The 16676-nt window shown below is 41.5% G+C and overlaps 1 protein-coding gene across 6 annotated transcripts in view; it reads right to left on the minus strand.

The window, feature by feature from the left end:
- SEMA5B (semaphorin 5B) overlaps window positions 1–16676 on the minus strand; it is a 295424-nt gene that overhangs the window by 23923 nt on the left and 254825 nt on the right. For all 6 annotated transcript variants that reach the window (XM_080399745.1, XM_080399742.1, XM_080399743.1 and 3 more), the window contains 2 exons: window positions 16608–16652; window positions 13212–13417 (listed from right to left, as the gene is read on the minus strand). In XM_080399745.1, coding sequence (XP_080255871.1) covers window positions 13212–13417; window positions 16608–16652 — 251 coding nt within the window. The remainder of the gene's footprint in view (window positions 1–13211; window positions 13418–16607; window positions 16653–16676) is intronic.

The raw sequence follows: 16676 nt of genomic DNA on the forward strand, positions 1-16676 counted from the left end.
CCCTCCCATATCAAACACCAATGCCTCCCCTTGCCGGCAGCTACAGCCTCTTAGGAGTGGTTGCTCGGTAAGCAGGATCAGAAAGAACCAAAAGCCTGATCAATGCTTATTGCTGAAACACCACTTGCAAAATCTCTGTCACACACATGATGCATTTTAAACATTGAGGGAAACATATTTCAGGCCCTCATTTTGGTCCTATCCTGCCTCGAGAAGAAAGAAGCTTATGGTAGTTGGGCAAGCATAATATTCCCCATCAAAAGTGAGCCCAGACTCTGAGCTAATATGAAAACCTGTGGGGCGTGCTTAGGAAAAGCGCTCCGTTCAACTAATAACTAGAAATTCAATATGCATCAATAGAATACTTTTACCTGCTTCCTCCCTCACAGTACGAGCCATGCTATACTTGATATAACTTGTTTCTTCTGGTCTGTTCACCACCAACCTCAATTCAAGAACCTGTTAGCAGAAGGTAAGCCACCAGCATGCACTAACCCAACCAAGTGGATCACTCAAAAGCAGACACAAATTCAACTGCTTTCTTCAAAAGACCCTTCATTATGTTGTGTTGGCATATGACTAACATATAAAAAAATTTCTCTCACTCAGGAACTCTTGTCAAGCAGGGATGTTTTCAGATGGACTAAGGTGGATGTGGTTTTAAGAGAAGGTAGAACAGCAGCAGCTTTCTCCGTTATATGTGATCTGTCAACTAATCAAAAGGTCCAGTCTTGTTGCTGGTGGATTGCATGTCTATGCCAAGAACAACAGAATCCTCAGTATTTCAATATTTACAGAAAGACATAAACTACTTGTTATTACTCTTGCTATTGTATTAGTCACTAGTTGAACAGGAGGAGTCTGCAGGGAAGGTTTAGAGATGTCCCCTTGTGTGCTGCTTTGCCCCTGGTATTCACAGCAGAGGCAAAACACTTAAACGCACTCGCAGGCTGTTTCTCCCAAGGTGAAGCCAAGTGTTGGATGTGTTAAAAAGGACTGTATTGTGCCATATGCATACATTTATAATTTTGTTCAGCTTTTTGCACTGTTGTTTTTAGCCTAAGTCATCATTCAGGTTTTCCATTTGTTACTTTTTTCTCCAGCAATGCCTTACCACTACTCCCCCAAATTCTGCCTCTGCTCCAGATCATTAAGTCACAATCCACTGACTTACTTGCTTACATTCTCCCAATGTATCAAAACATCTTCATGCATAACAGTATGGGACTTCCAGTACTACTCCCATCCTACAGCTCATGTGTAAGCTGTATAAACACTTCTTACACACATAAACAAATCAATTGTTTCAATTTTTCAATAAATAGTTCACAAAGATTTCAAAACTTGATTTAAAAAGATGAACGTCTCCCCACCCACAACTAAAAGGAATTCCATATAGTTTTTCAGAAGCTATAGTGAAAAGAATGCTTCTAAAAGCACCTGATACATATACAGCTGATACTAAAATAAGGCACGCAAAGTAGTTCCCGCAGGGTGACATGCAATGGCAAGATTTCCTTAATCTTCTCAGGCAGAAAGCACTCAGCTTTCTGGAGCTCAGCATTCTCTTTGAGGTCCAGATCTTATTTTCTATTTTGGGGCTGGTGTGTGGGAAGAGTCAGCAAGTTTCCCAGAGTTTTGTAGGGTAATCTTCACCAGCTACACAGCACCACAGTCCCCGTGAAGTCAGTGAGCAAGCACAGTTTCCACCAACCTCACAGCTTCTCCACTATTTCTCTGTCAACAGGTATAATTGCAGTTCTTTCACCTCCCACCCATGACACTTTCCACTTTAAAAAGGTAGAAAAGAGAAAGAAAAATTTGGGTGACCTTCCTGGGCAGCTTCAAACCACTGTCTAGCATTTATGGTTAAGCTGTCACCACTTGAACCTCTGAATAAGTGCAGCGTGCACCTTTCCAAGGGGCATGACTCATCAGAGACGTGTCGCCTGTGCCAGGACTGCATAGTTGAAAGTTTCTGACTTGCAAGTTTGTTTGTAATGTTAAATGTCCCAGTGTACTACAAAGAAAAACTTCCTCTTTCCTTCATCACAAAGTGGTCACAGGCACTAAGGAACCAAAGGTAACAACTCCAACCACTGCTAACCCTGATCATCCACTGCGGACACAGGAAAAGGTCAAAAATCAGGGTCTAGGTAGCAGATGGCAACTTTGTAGTCAACCCATTTGTCTTAGCAATACCCAAATGATGCCCATGTGCATCCTGCACCGTGCCTCTGCAGAAATCAAGGACAACATTCCCACTGAGTTCAGCCACACAATTAGCCCTACAAGAATTGAGGTAGCCTTTCCAATTTTCCTTGGGATGGCATCCAACAGACTTCCTGTATCAACAGTGGGATAGCCATTACTTCCCCTCATTCCCAGGAAAACGGAGGGATAAGGGAATTGTGCAATGATGTAATGAAGCCAAGATCCAACATTTAAGTGCTTTTGTGCTCCTCTTAAGTCATTTGTGTCTTGCAGTGAAATCAAATTGAGAAAAATGGGTTTTTTGATGCAGGGCAGCTCTTTTATGGAGCTAGCCATGCCTTCTTGTTAAATGACTTAGGGTTGTGGAAATATATTAATGCTACGAAACATTTCCCACAGCTTGTACATCTCTGGAAGTACCAAGGCGAAGATCTTAGTATTATAATTAACCAGTAAATTTGGAAATAATTAGCATAATAATTACATCTAAAAAACCCCAACATACAACTAAAATAACCTCTTTTGGCAATAATTGACACCAAGAAAATAAATGACGTCTGGCCCACCCACATGCTCCCTTTCTTCTGATCAACTGGATGCCATGACACTGCTGTGCCTTTCAAGCTATACATCAGAAATGACCCTGGCAAGACAAAAAGTTGCCAGAAAGACCTTATGAGACCCATGTATTTACTGCAAGCTAAGAGTGGTTTTTAAGACTTCAATGATTCTTCTTTTTGATCTTAAACATTTGCTTAGTATCTTACACTAAAAAAACCTGCCTCACTTGATGCTTTTGTAAAATTTCTTGAGCTCTGCCTACACCCAAGTCAAAGGTAGCAGCGGCCAGGGTTTATGTATTGAGTTTTTTCAGATGAATTCAATAAGGCTCTTTGCAGGATTTACAGTGAAGTGTAGATGTACAGATGAGGAACCTATTTTATATATAAGAGATACAAAAAAATCCCACTGGGACACTAAACTTATGATTGCATGTTCTTTTTGGATGGAAGCTTACCATACTTTTAGACTGGAAATTCTTTGTTCACTGTTCCTGGTAAATAAATTAAACAACCCCCAAATGATGGCAGCATCTGTAGATGTGCTCAGGTTGACAATGGAACTAACATTAAATTATAAGAAAATGAAGAGCTAAAGTTTTCTGTAGCTATTTGAAAATTGCTATTTTACCCTTATACTTAGGAGGGACTGAGGTTATATTACTGCCATTTTAAACTTATAAAACCCTTCAGAGTTGGCAACATAAAGGACCATTGTCAGACAGATGCATTGGCACATCTCTGACTTTAAGCACATGAGTAAGATGAAAAACAAAATGATGTAAGATGCACATAAGTAAGATGACAAAACAGTAAGACAAACCGAAGCGAGACCCTGCTTAGAGCTAAGTCTGGGGTTAAGTATTTGCCTCAGCTGTAAAGAGAAGGCCGAGGAATTGGTGGAAGTCTTCCCACTGGCAAGTGCAGGTGTCTAGCCTAAAGCTTGCTATTTGTGCCTCGCTTGCCAGCAATTTGGTGGTGGCAACACCCATGACGTGGTGTCCAGACAAAAATAGAGGAATTCAGGGCTGCCCCAAGCTGCTTCCCAATATAGCTGGTGCACAGGATATAGCAGACATGATCTCAGCTGCGTGGGAAGGTGCAAACTGTCTCCTTGCTGCACTACTATGCCTTGGCGTATGCCCTTCCTGGGTCCCTCACGTATACAATAGTGTTACTACAGAGATTCATCACTTGAGCTACAGCACCTGCCCTTGTGCATGCTCTAGTACTCAGGCTAACTCACCAGAGGTATGATCACTGCCTTCTAAAACTAAGTTTAATAGTTCACATGGGGTGCAGATGGTCATCTAGAGCGACTGGGCTATGCTGGGCTTCAGCCGGTGGTAACTAATGACTAACCAGAGCGACTGGCCGTAGGTCTGTGCGGGGCAGGCGGGTCGGAGCCAGCAGCCCTGAGTTTTCGGACAGGTCTCAGAGCTGCTCGTTCTGGTGAATTACCAACACAAGTCATGCAGTCTGGTGCCAGCCCACAGTGCTACATTTAGACTGAGAATTGCAAAGGTGTAACTGCAGTGGCATTAAAAAAGAAAAAAAAAAAGAATAAAGGTAGTAAAAATAGAGATAAAAGTAAAAACTGGGCCTCATTTGCCATCTGCTAACTCCATTCAGTCTCTTATAGTCCTATTGCTTTCCAAATATCCCCCACCCTCTAAATAGCTGCTTTTTGATTATTTTCCTCAAGATTGCTTTGTTTTCTCCCCATGTTGCATCTCACCTTGTTATTTTCTCTCTACATTTATAACCTCCTCAGGTCATTTTCCATTATTTCTATACCAGTGGCTGTTTTTTTTTGATACACCTCCCAATTTAATATCTTCTGCTAGTTTAATTAACACGCTGGCTGCACCCTCTCCAGGCTCATTAATGAAGATATTAAATAAAGCCAAACCTTGCATTACTGCTTGCGGTGCCCCAAACAACTCCCCCCCATAGTCCCATATGTTCCCATTAACAATTGCCCGATGTTCACAGTCCATTAGCCAGGTTTCAATCTCTACAGCAGCATTCCTGTCCAAGCCAATTTCTATTTATAATTCACAGTATTATTTAATACACCAATGCCATCCTCTTCGCTTTAGGTGTATGGACCAGTGAAGTTGCTTTTTTTAACCAGCTGAGAATCTGCCCTGATGCAGCCATCTCATGCTTTTTCTTCATTCTCTAATGCTAAAACTCTCACAAAAAGTGATCATGTTGGATTTCTTACTGCTCAGCTGTCAGTTTAGCCCAGCCACCTTTCATTTCATCCACGTATGTGATATGTTGCCTCTCAGATATTAACTCGGATTTGCCTGCACATTAACACTGACACAGATTTGTTTCAACAAGCTTCCACCGCTGTAACTGAAAGTACAGTCAAGTCAATCCCATTTGTTTCTCTTGGTTTCACTCTAGTATGGCCTTGACTTTGCCAAATTTTAAAGACCAAGTGGGATTTAACACCCCATTGATATGCTTTGTTGAATGGGGAAGGTCCGGGCATACTCTATCGATTGTGGGCTTGTTTGCTTACAGATGTTTTGTCTTATGCCCAAATCCAACTGGCGTTTCCCAGACAGACTTACTGGAGCTACTTGTGTGATTTTAGTGCATTGGACTTTGTTAGCTTAACAGTGACTCAATTAGCTAGGAGGAAATTGGGCTGCTTTCTTACAAACGCTTTTGTATTACCTTTGCATTTCATGGCACTGGGGGTTTGCCCAAGATCCATGATATTTATAAAGGTAATTGGAGTTGTTCATTAGCTGCGTCTCACAGACTCTGGGATACAGTCCATCTAGATTCCCTCATTCATGGATTTTCAGTTCTTTCCTTTATTCACATGCTTTGCGCCAAATGTCAGGACAATATTAGAGCTGATTTAATGAGGATTCCCCCAGCTATAGGAGAACGCAGGCAGAGCTACTCCTGCTTACCCTATGCCAAACCTATTGTGCATATACAAATGATGCACCAGGGAAAGGTGGTGTAGCGTTGCTGAAGCCCATGCCGTGGCAGCAGCCAGCACATCCTGAGCAGCCCTGAGCTCTCAACTGCTCTTTAGGACAGGGCGGTCATGGTTCAGGAAAATACATCTAAGGTATTTTGGCTGTCCTCTCTCAGAGCTGCCAAACATGTTCTGGACATTGACACCTAGTTCTGAATACCGACACAGCTGTCTTTAATTTGTATGGATGCAGCTCCATTTCTTTATAATTCTACTTAAAAATCCATTATTTACTAGTGGAGCTGTTCCAGAAGAATGCAAGGCAGCTCCCCTCCAAGTGTACCACAAAGCTTATAAGTTTTCTGGTATTTATTGTTTGTCTAATATTATCTGCTCCCTTTACTTTAGCTTCCTGCCTCTTTCATGTCTCCCTTTAAACTCTTCTGCAAACACATAATTAATTTCTCCTGACCATCTTGGCGGCACTGAAGATTTCCCAGTTCAGCTAATGCACATACCACCGCCAGCCAGAGCTTTGAGGAGACAAAGAGGGAAGAACCACTTGCAAGCACCTGGACCAAGGGAGAACTATTAACTTGTAGCAAATGAAGGCAGGGCACACTTGAAATATTCCTCTTCTGACCAGTAGAGGGAAGTCACGTAAATACACAGCACTCGGTGCAGCGCAATTTTGTTATTCCCATTCCTGAAGTTGTTCTTAATTGAATTCTCCTTCTTCCAGCATAGGTGGGTGGGTGGAGACAGATACATGTCAACCTCAGAGAAATTAGGAAAGGCAAAATTTTCAAGAAAAAGGTAATACTGATCATTAGATTGATCGATGTAGCTGGAAAAATCAGATAATTTCTTGGACACATCTGTCTGTCTTCAGGTCTGAAATAATAGCTCACGTGTTCAAAAACCTGCCAGCTTTTCCCAGATATACTAATTTATCTAATTAAAAACAAACCAAAACCTTTCTGCCTACAAACCTGTCTTGCCTGCATCCACAAGTTACCACAGCTGCTGTAACACAATCCCAAAGAAATGCTAGCATGAGCATCCATGATGACTAGCCTAGCTTGTTAGAAGGCAGAACATGGACCATATCCCTGACCTGGTTGTAGAGGAGATACACCTGGTTGTACAAGGAGGAGGAGAGAAGTCTGAGTCAATAGAGAAAAACATGACAGGATAAATATCAAGCATCTACCCCCAGCATCACTTCTCAATACGGCTTAAAGAGGAAAATAAAAAGTCATCCCAAAAGCTGGACTCTCTCAAAATGCAGGGGGAGGAGGAATGATGTGGATTCCCACCTCGCAGTTAGCAGCAACAGCCCTGTGAAGTCACAAAGGGTTTGTATGATAACCAGATGGAGCGGGCACCAATTCCCATTGGAAGACCATTGAGAGCAGCTGTTTAGCATCCCAGAGGAAGCAGGAGCAAGTAAACATTCAGATCCAAATTGGCAGTTTCCCCTACTCTTAAATAATGTATCTATGAGAGGGAGATATCTGTGACTTGCACACAGCAACCCACTGAGCCACTGCTGGCATGGGGTGAGGACACCTCCATGAGATGCACATCACTCTACTGGCACAATTATTCTAGGACAGCCACACCTCCAGGCATGCTTGATTGCTCAATTTGGCTTGACCCAATGATATAGAGGGGAGAAAAGACACTAATAGATTTTGACTGAGACACACCACTTAATCCTTTTTTCCCCATCAGTAAGCTCTCTTGCTTTCCCTTCCTAGCAGGCGTTATGTAAATTGAGAGTCCCCTGAAGTGATATTTGCAACTGCAGGATCATACAAGAAAGGGCACAATGCTCCTTTCCCAATACAACCCCCTGCCCCTACTATTCTTTTTCAAATAATACTATACTCATGGCAAGTACTAAATATATGTACTCTACCATTCAAGCACCTAATGTTCTTAAATGCCACTTTGTTCAGGGCAAATAGTCTTTGTTAAACATGAAATTCAATGGGAACAAAATTTATGTTTCAATCTGATTCTATATATACATATATATATAAATAAATATAATATATATAAATTTTTTCCCAGCTGATTACATCAGCTAAGTATCTCTCTAAACCACCATGCAGTTAAAGCAAATACTTAAGGGAGGCTGTTGATAATTTATTGATGATGTTGGGTATCATCAGCTGCTGGATTATGTCTGAAATTTACTGCCCCTTCCTGGGGCTTGAATGATGCACAGTGAAGGGGTCACCAGGAAAAGAAAAAAACTTATATCACAGTGCTATCAGTGTATGCGCTGTGACCACTACAAATAAATGGGTTAGCCAATTTTAGTTGAAGTAGCAACATATCAAATTAAGCAATAGGACACCAAAGCCTTAAGTTTTCCATGGCAGACAGAAACAAACATCCTCAGAGACCAAGGCTGACTTAGACAAAGATTCCTCTAGGGTACCTGACAGTAGTTAAAGCTAATTTAACTTGAACAGCTGGCTTTCTCCCTGCTATAAAAAAGGTGTGATTTTCATTGTCAATGAAAATGACCATCACCAAGACAGAAACATTTCAAATCCATACAGGGATCCACTTTCCTATATGCTGAGCTTTATTTGCAGTGTTGAAAGCCACACGAAACTCCTAGCCTGTTTTATTCAGAAGGATTCTTCTTCCAAAGTCAGAATTGGTTTCTGTTTCATAACCCTCCACATTGGTATTTTATTGCCATGAATTATTTGGGATTAGTAATGAAGTGTGGATCACAGTGTCCCGAGTCCTTCACAGGGGTTGTCTGCTCTGCACTGTTATTTGATTCTCAACAGCAGCATTCCCACTTTATTAAAAAATATTCATTGTGGTTTCTAATTTATACAGAGTCCCAAGTGATCTACAGAATATTCCCCCATTTTCTGGCAGCTGCATTTATATTTGCTGTATAATTTTGGGCAAGTGCAGAACTCAACAGTCTCACTGAATTTAATGTGCATTACTCTGATGTTCTCCTAGGAAATTCAGGTATCAGGTGATATATCTAATATTTAGTTTCCCACTTTCATTGCCGTATCCTGCAATCTCTCTCATTTCTCACCTCATCTTCCCCCACAATAAATTTGTTCATTGACATAAATGACTGTTTTGATTGAGCACAAGTTCAGTGTTTGGCCCTGAGCTTCATTGAGAGCAGTGGTGATGCTCAGAGCAGATGCAATGCTCCTCAGGTGCTTCCTCACCTTATTTGAGGCATCAGCACGGAAAGAGTTTGACTGCATGACTCATGACTAAAGCTGTGTTTAAGGAAGGAAGGACAGAGGGAGGTCTGTCCAGCACAATCGAGAAGAAAATCTGCAGAATCATCATCATAACCATCCTGAAAACTTACATTTCTCACTAATCCCATCTGGCCTGATCCAAAGGCGATTGGATTTTGGATTTGGATCAATGTGCAGATGCCTTTGTCTGTCCAAATCCCATGTAGAATAAAATGTTGGCTCTTTTTATTGGCAGAGGATTTAGCAATAGGAAGAAGTTCGGTCCAAACCCTTTCTCGATGTGTGGCTGTTCCAAGAGCTCCTAACTCACAAGGGTTCAACCTTGACCACACATTCTCCTGCTTCCACTGCAGGATCATCTGGTTTTCCATCAGCCTGGCTCTAATAAGTAACTCACATGAGTAAGTCCCTGAGTAGCTGAAGCAAGATGTTAAAAAAAGAGGATTTCCTCTCTGCTTTGATAGCCAGTTATTAACTGAACGACATGGCAGTACTGGGAAGGTTGTAGGTGGTTCTGTAACCCATCATGCCAAAATGTGAAGAGCAGATAATTTTTATTTCATTATGCTCTTGTTCTGCACAATCTTCAATATTGTCAGAGTACTGTATGAACTTTAACCAATTAATGAAACATGAACTGCTTATTAGGTGACCCCAAAGGTCTCTTCCCTACAATCTGTGAATAACAAATCAAAATCAACGTGCTGCTGCTAAATGCATATGCATGAAATCTTTTAAGACATCATGGCTAAAATAGCTAATAATAAATCTCATAGCATTCTTGAGAAAGCAAAACAGGAAGGGAAAAGAAGCCAGCAAAAATAAAACACTCTTCTGCAAAACACTGCCTAGGCAAGTTAGCATCAGCTAAGTGATCAATAGGTCACCATTATGTATGATATTTACATCTGATCTGCATTACTGCATTGCTGTGCTGAAATGTCCAACAAGGCTCAAATCAGCCAGCACTTCCTTCATTAAAATCTGCCTTTATATAAAATTCACCTTGATTTATGAGTTTGCATTCAGTGCTGTACATTTGAATGTAATACTGCCAAACTTTCTACTGTGTTCACCTGCTGGTTGAAGAGCAGAGCTACTTCAAGATGAAAACAAACTAAAGATGATTGCAGAAGGCTTATTATTATCAAAGAATGGAAAATAATAGACTAGTGCATATGGTCAGCCTTCTGCTACCATCATGTCACTGTGCATTATCATTTTCTGTTACTGAAGAGTAGTCTACAAACCATGCCTTTCCTTAATCATGGATTTATTAACTCTTTCAAATACACACACACACACAAATCTACAATGATTCTTTTGCTTTCATTACCTAAAAAATGTTGGGGGCAGTTTTCTTGGTATCTGCTGAACAGAAACTTACTTGGTTTTAGAATCTGGAATTTCAGATGTTTTCACTTTCTTTCATACATACACATTTTAAATTCAGATGGGCCCATATCCAAGCTCAGTCCAACCCTCATTTTCCAGAAGGTGAATTTTAGCTCCTCCATTATTTGAATGTTAATTGTGTAGCATCACAATAAAATCACACACGCTCCTTGAAGGCATGAAAAACTCCCCAACTCCCTCTTGACCCTTAGAAAAATCTGCCAGTTATTCCTAAATATAAAGCTGGCTAATAACAAGTTCTGTAAGTAATTACACAGCACAGAGCACACAGAGCCTTCCTCTTATTGCACTAACGCTATATGCTTCAAGGGAACACTGAAGAGAGGCAAGTGTGTAGTATTAAATGAGACATTTTCAGTCAAGGGTTTAAGAGGGCCAATAGAGAAGATGAAAGATGAAGATAACGAAATATTCAGCAGGAATAGAGGGAAGGGTCTCCACTTGATAAACAGAATTTACCCTTTCTGTAAATCTCTTTGCCTCATTTACCGCTCTGAAAGTGTATGACTTCAAGTTCTTCTTGGCCAGTAGCCCCTTGCTCCCAAACATTTAGTTTTGGTCTGTCCAATGACTGCGGATTTATGCCTTTGAACTCTTTCACTTCCTAACATTCTATAAATAAGCCCCATCTGGTCTATCTCCTTGTGTCCAAGTCCCTTCTTCCCCCAGCCTCATACAGTCCCAGTTAGCTAATGCCTTCCTTTAAATAAACTAGACTTTTCAAAACTTGATCTAATGCCTAAGCTCTTTATGTCCCTTGAAAGAAGACTCTAACAGCTGCTCACTGTTACTACACACTAGATACAGTATTCAGAGATGGGTCTATCGAAGAGGTCAACTCCCTCCTGATACTGCATTAACTAATTGCTGCTATTTTAAACTTTGCTTAGCTTTGTTATTACTTCTACTCCACTGCACCACTCGGCATAGACATATTGCATTTCATAACCCATTTACCCAATTGATCAAGATTGTTCTGCGAACAACTTCATCCTTCTAAATTTTAACCATTCTGCCTATTTTAGCCTCATCTGATAACATGTGATAGCATGATATAAATCACAAAGAAAATGTTAACACAAAGCCAACCCTGTAACTGCCTGCTTTTGACCACAAAAATAAATTGGTCTCTTTTCTTCATTGTTTGCTATGTAAGAAACAAGGGGATATTCTTGCTCATCTCTTTATTCCTGCAAGCCTTTCTCATCTGGGTTTTCCTATTGACTTTGCCACAACTACTCACATAACTGAAATGACTACTCTCATAGTCTGAAGCTTCCAGGATCAGGTCCCAGTTCTTTACCTGTCTTAATAATTTATTACCTAACCCATATATGCACAGTGTGTAGAATAATACATCCTGTGAAACTTTGTTAAAAGCTTCTGAAAATCCCAATATGTCTGCTGCTTCCCTCCTATCTAGATCAATATTTATTTAATTTTAAAAAGGAATCCAATTTGCTTGACATGATTTACTTTCCACAAACCCATGCTGACTAGCATTATGTTGCTGCACCCTTATTAAACTACATGCAACTGTAGCTTATGCTGCTAGGAAATGTGGTTTTGAGACTGCATTTGTAGGCAGCAGGATCCTCTGAGGGGCTGCAATGCCCAACAGAAGGAATTCAGCACATGCTTACTTCCAAACTGGTCTTATTTTCTAGCTCAAACTTTAAACACCAAAATAACATTGACTCTTTTCAATTTATTCAATGCAAGCTCTTAGTTCTGATGCATATTCACATTGCAAATCATAGCCACGTATCAGGAGTTACCTTGTGCCCAGCATTATAAAATCCCTACATTGAAACAGTCTCCAACACCCAGGGAGTTTAGACTGTGGCAATGGTCCCACCATTGATCTGTTGGGTCTCAGCTATAAGCCAGGACCGATCAGCAGAAACAGACAATCAAAATGTCAACAGCACGTAGCTATACGAAGGAACAAGCAGCTGCAGTTTCCTTGCATTTTGCGTTCATGTCCCAAATAATGCTCCACACTCTTCAAGTAACCTTAGGTAGGCTGTTCCTCCTGTGTGATGTGAAGCCCCTCCACCCATCCCACTGCTCACTTCTCTGATCCCACACTTCACCTGGGGACTGATGCTCAAATACAACGATGCACAACTGTCTCAGCATATGGTGTCCTGCACCCTTAGTCCTATCTGCTCAGGTGATGGGTGGCATTCTCTTTAGCAAGCAGACATACCAACAGACTATGCCACTTCAACGCTCATCTCCTCTGAAGGCTTCAGCTCCCATTTCTGCTGCTATCATTGAATTCTGCATGGCTGCCTGGAGTAAGTTCTGTCCAGTACTGATAGAGGGGGCAGAACCCTCCCTGCTTTCTCATTCTCTCCAGTCTGGCAGTTCCCAAAGCATTTCCAGAATCTCATCCTACAAATACACACTTTTCCAGCTATTTGTCTAATAAAGTTGCCATTTTTATTCTTCCTCCCCTCCGTTTCCTCATACCATGCACTAACAATGCACTGAATTGAGCTCTTACTGATGTCTTAGAGGTCTATTTGTATACATACAATAGTCAGAATGGGCTGGAGTATCTTGGTATATACGTGCCAGACTGGCATTCATCAGAACTGTCAAACAGAACAAAATCCCATTGCGGTAATGGGACTTTTTACCCCTTTGTGACAGTACAGCTAAATGCCCCTTCAACCCCACATGTAATGCCGACAGCTGGGCACAGAAATGCAAACCGACACAATTCCAACCATGATATAAATACAGAATTTGTTCAGGTAGTATCAAGCTGTTTGTGGTATTTCTTATCAAGTACCCTACCTTGAACTCCATAGGGGTGTACTTCTCATTCTTGGGAGTTGTGTTGCCCTTGTAATGGAGATGGTTGGGAGTGGTTGGGTGGATAACAGTCGACTCCTGGGACTGCCTCTGACAGCGCTGGCAGTACACGTAAATCACAAACGTTAAGAGGCTAGAGCCAAAGAAACAGGAGACCCCAGTGGCAATCAGATGGATGAGACTAAAACCTGCAAGAGAAATGACAAGAGATGCTATTTTTAAAGAACAGCCTTTTCCCTCTCCTGACAAGACCACAGGTGCAAATCAGAGCTACGACATCATGGGCTCAACATTAATACGCTGTTGAAGCCAGTCTTACGTTCTAACATAAACTGACATAATCTCCCTGCAAATCAGTCTCCCCACTCCAGCTCTGCCTTGTGCAGTTTAACAGGTTCATGCATTGTTTTCTCAAAGCTCCCTCCCTGTCTCTTCTCTCTCCCCTCTATTGATACTGAAACTAAACATTATGTTAAGCTGACAGCTAAAGAAATGAGCCGTACAAACAATGCACATTAATGGATTCCAAAGCATGTGCGTGTCATGGAAATAAGGGGATAAAAATGCTCAGTGTTTCTCTGAAGGGGAAGGAAAGCCCTTTTTGTCAGCCGCCCAAGACACCTATGGGACTGTGCATAGGGTGGGGGGCATACACATTCCTCTCCCGTGTAATCCAAGTATGCTCAGCATTTTTGCTTATTCACAGCCATGTCTGCACTGCCACCGAGGTGTATTTGTACTGGTAACAGTGAAATAGGGGTCCTCAGGGGAATGGAAAAGATAAAGTGGACAAAGGAAAGGGGGGCACCGCTTGAAAAACACCTGTTTGTTTTCTCCACAAACTGCAAAGATAGGAAGCCAGCTGCAGGCAGGTGCCAGCGGGGTAGCTACAGCGCAAATATTTCAAACAGAAGAGCTCTTGTACTAGAAAAACCTCCTACAGAGATCTCCCCACATGGGACTGCAGCAGCACCCTCCAAGCACAGCGCTGACCTCTGGAAGGGGTTGTAGTATCCCACGTGCTGGGAGGTACCTAACTCCCAGCTCCAGCTGGTGGGGGGTAAGACAAAATCAAACAGTACTCCTCATTCCTCCCTCACCTCAAAGAGTCTCAAACCCCACGGTAAAACCAACCACCAACAGATCTCCGCTGACAACAGAACAAACAGTAGCGACCTTTACAGCCACCAAGTTAATGAAGCAACCGGAGGCAATCTTGGGTGGCAAAACTTTATCGCCTTGTTGTCTTTTGCTATGTGCAGGGGAGAATCTACGGGAAAGGAATCAGCAATGATGACTCCAAATGCTATTGCCCTTCCTCTGCCTTTGCACTGTCGTCTTTCAAACAGGGATGATAGGGGCCCTAGCGCCTGGAGGGGGGACCCTGACTGCTGGCCCCCAGGGCAGCTGTGCCAGGGGTCAGCCACATCGGCTCGGTGGCAACTGCAGCAGCAAAATTCCCATAATACTTAAAGAGCCAATTCATTTGGACAGACTGCTGTGTTGACATGACCGTGTGCACAGAAATGTAGGGACTACTCAGACAGTGGCTTGAAATGAGGTTCATTCTTAGTCTGATCACGGTGTGCATTTTTTTGGTGCCATCTTACATTTTAACTGATATGCTTTTCAAATAGAGAATTCTGCCCATTAGTCTACGGCTCTTCTCTAATCTTTAGTTTAAAAATATCCCCCTGAGTTTAAAAAGAACAAAACCAATAGAGTTCTACGGCAAAGTAATGCACTTCAATCATAATTACAGTAAGGAACATACAGAATTTATTAGACTGATGAGCTACATTTATTTTTTAAACCACACTATAAAATTCTATTGCAAGATTACCACTTTCTATTGTGTTTTGGATGATGGTCCAACAAGCCAGCAGAAAGATAATAATTTCCTACTAAATGTTACAAGAGTTTTCCAAAAAGACATTTCCTTTCTAAAAACCTCTGCTTTACATCACTCATGAGAGCTAAAACACAGAATATGCAACTGTGCTCAGTAAAGCTACATGACACACTGCCACATTCTCCTCCTGCCCAGCTTTGCTTACATTGCAGTGAATGTTTCATTTCACTGCTACATTTGCAACTCGCCACAGTTGGAAATCCTTTCTAAAACATAAAGCACTCTTATATTTCACTCCCACCTTTGAAAGACCCATCTGATTTTTCAGATTACTTTTAGCCATATCTTAGGGAAGAAAGAACATTTCTCTCTCTCTCTCTCTTTTTTTTTTTTTTTTTTTTACCCTAGAATGTGTGTGCCCAGAGGGAAAGCTTTCTGGTTCATCTCTCTGAAAATACAGATTTTCTGAGATGTATCAACAGAATTTCTATTTATTGGCTCCTTTGCCAAATATTACAGACATTAGGTAATAAATAAATAATATTAGCTATGGTAAAATCTAGATTGCAACAGCAAATACAATGGTGGCAGTAAAAGAAGGAAATGTGGATTCAGTGCATAACAGTAGAGTACAACATGTAGCAAGAAGTCCAGGAACTGCGGCAGACACGTTGCACCCTCTGAGGGAGGAGCGATACAGAAAGCCAAGTGTCACATTGCAGGTGCTGAAATCTTAATTCCATTGATTGCTCCACACTCACAAACCGAGAGGCCACATTTCCATGCCACAGGTGACCCTCTTTTTGCCATGATCTCCACAGAGAGAAGAGATTTTGGCAGCCTGTGAATCATCTAGATTTCAGGAAAGTAGGGATGTGATGCTAGCAGGAATTGACATGGTTGTTAGTGTGAAACTAGCATTTTAAAATGTCAAAAGAACCTGCCATTTTCTTTCTCTGCATTTTTATCATAGTGGCTCCTGAGGCAGTGGAAAAGTTACACTAATGACTGGATCATTTCAAGTTACATGCAGGAAGGAGGCACAACTTCTGTGAGAGGTGAGGACTTGAATGAAAGCAAGTGCTTGGAGGACAAGTATAAACTCTAATCTCATCCTATATCAGCAAAGAATCTATCTAAGAGTCCCTGTTTAGTGAAATCTTTATAGGTTATTCAAAAAACACCTGCCTTCAAACAGCTGGAGGCTTACAATGGTGGGATGAGGAATATCCCTTCATTTCTCCTGAACCATTTACCCTGTGAGTAGACAGAGACAAGCAGTGTGCTCCCTGGTAATTAATGACCCTCAATGGCTAACCCAGACCCCCAAATAAATAAAAATCTTGGAACTGACAAGTGGACATGTGATACATTCCTCCAGTCTGACTCAGACAGCAAGACTCCAGTGGAATTAAGGCTATCAGTGGGATATGAGCTGTATAGATTAATGGTTTGGTTGATACTGCACAGGGAGAAAAGAAGCCAGGTTAAGATAAAAATAAGATATATAGTTAGTGGTACCCTACCTCCACAGTTCATGCTCTCATCAATGCTGGAGGCTGGCAGGATCACTAAACAAAGAGAAGATGATTGGA

The sequence above is a fragment of the Falco punctatus genome, assembly GCF_963210335.1.
Source record: "Falco punctatus genome assembly, chromosome: 8".
NCBI classification, from domain to species: Eukaryota; Metazoa; Chordata; class Aves; order Falconiformes; family Falconidae; genus Falco; species Falco punctatus.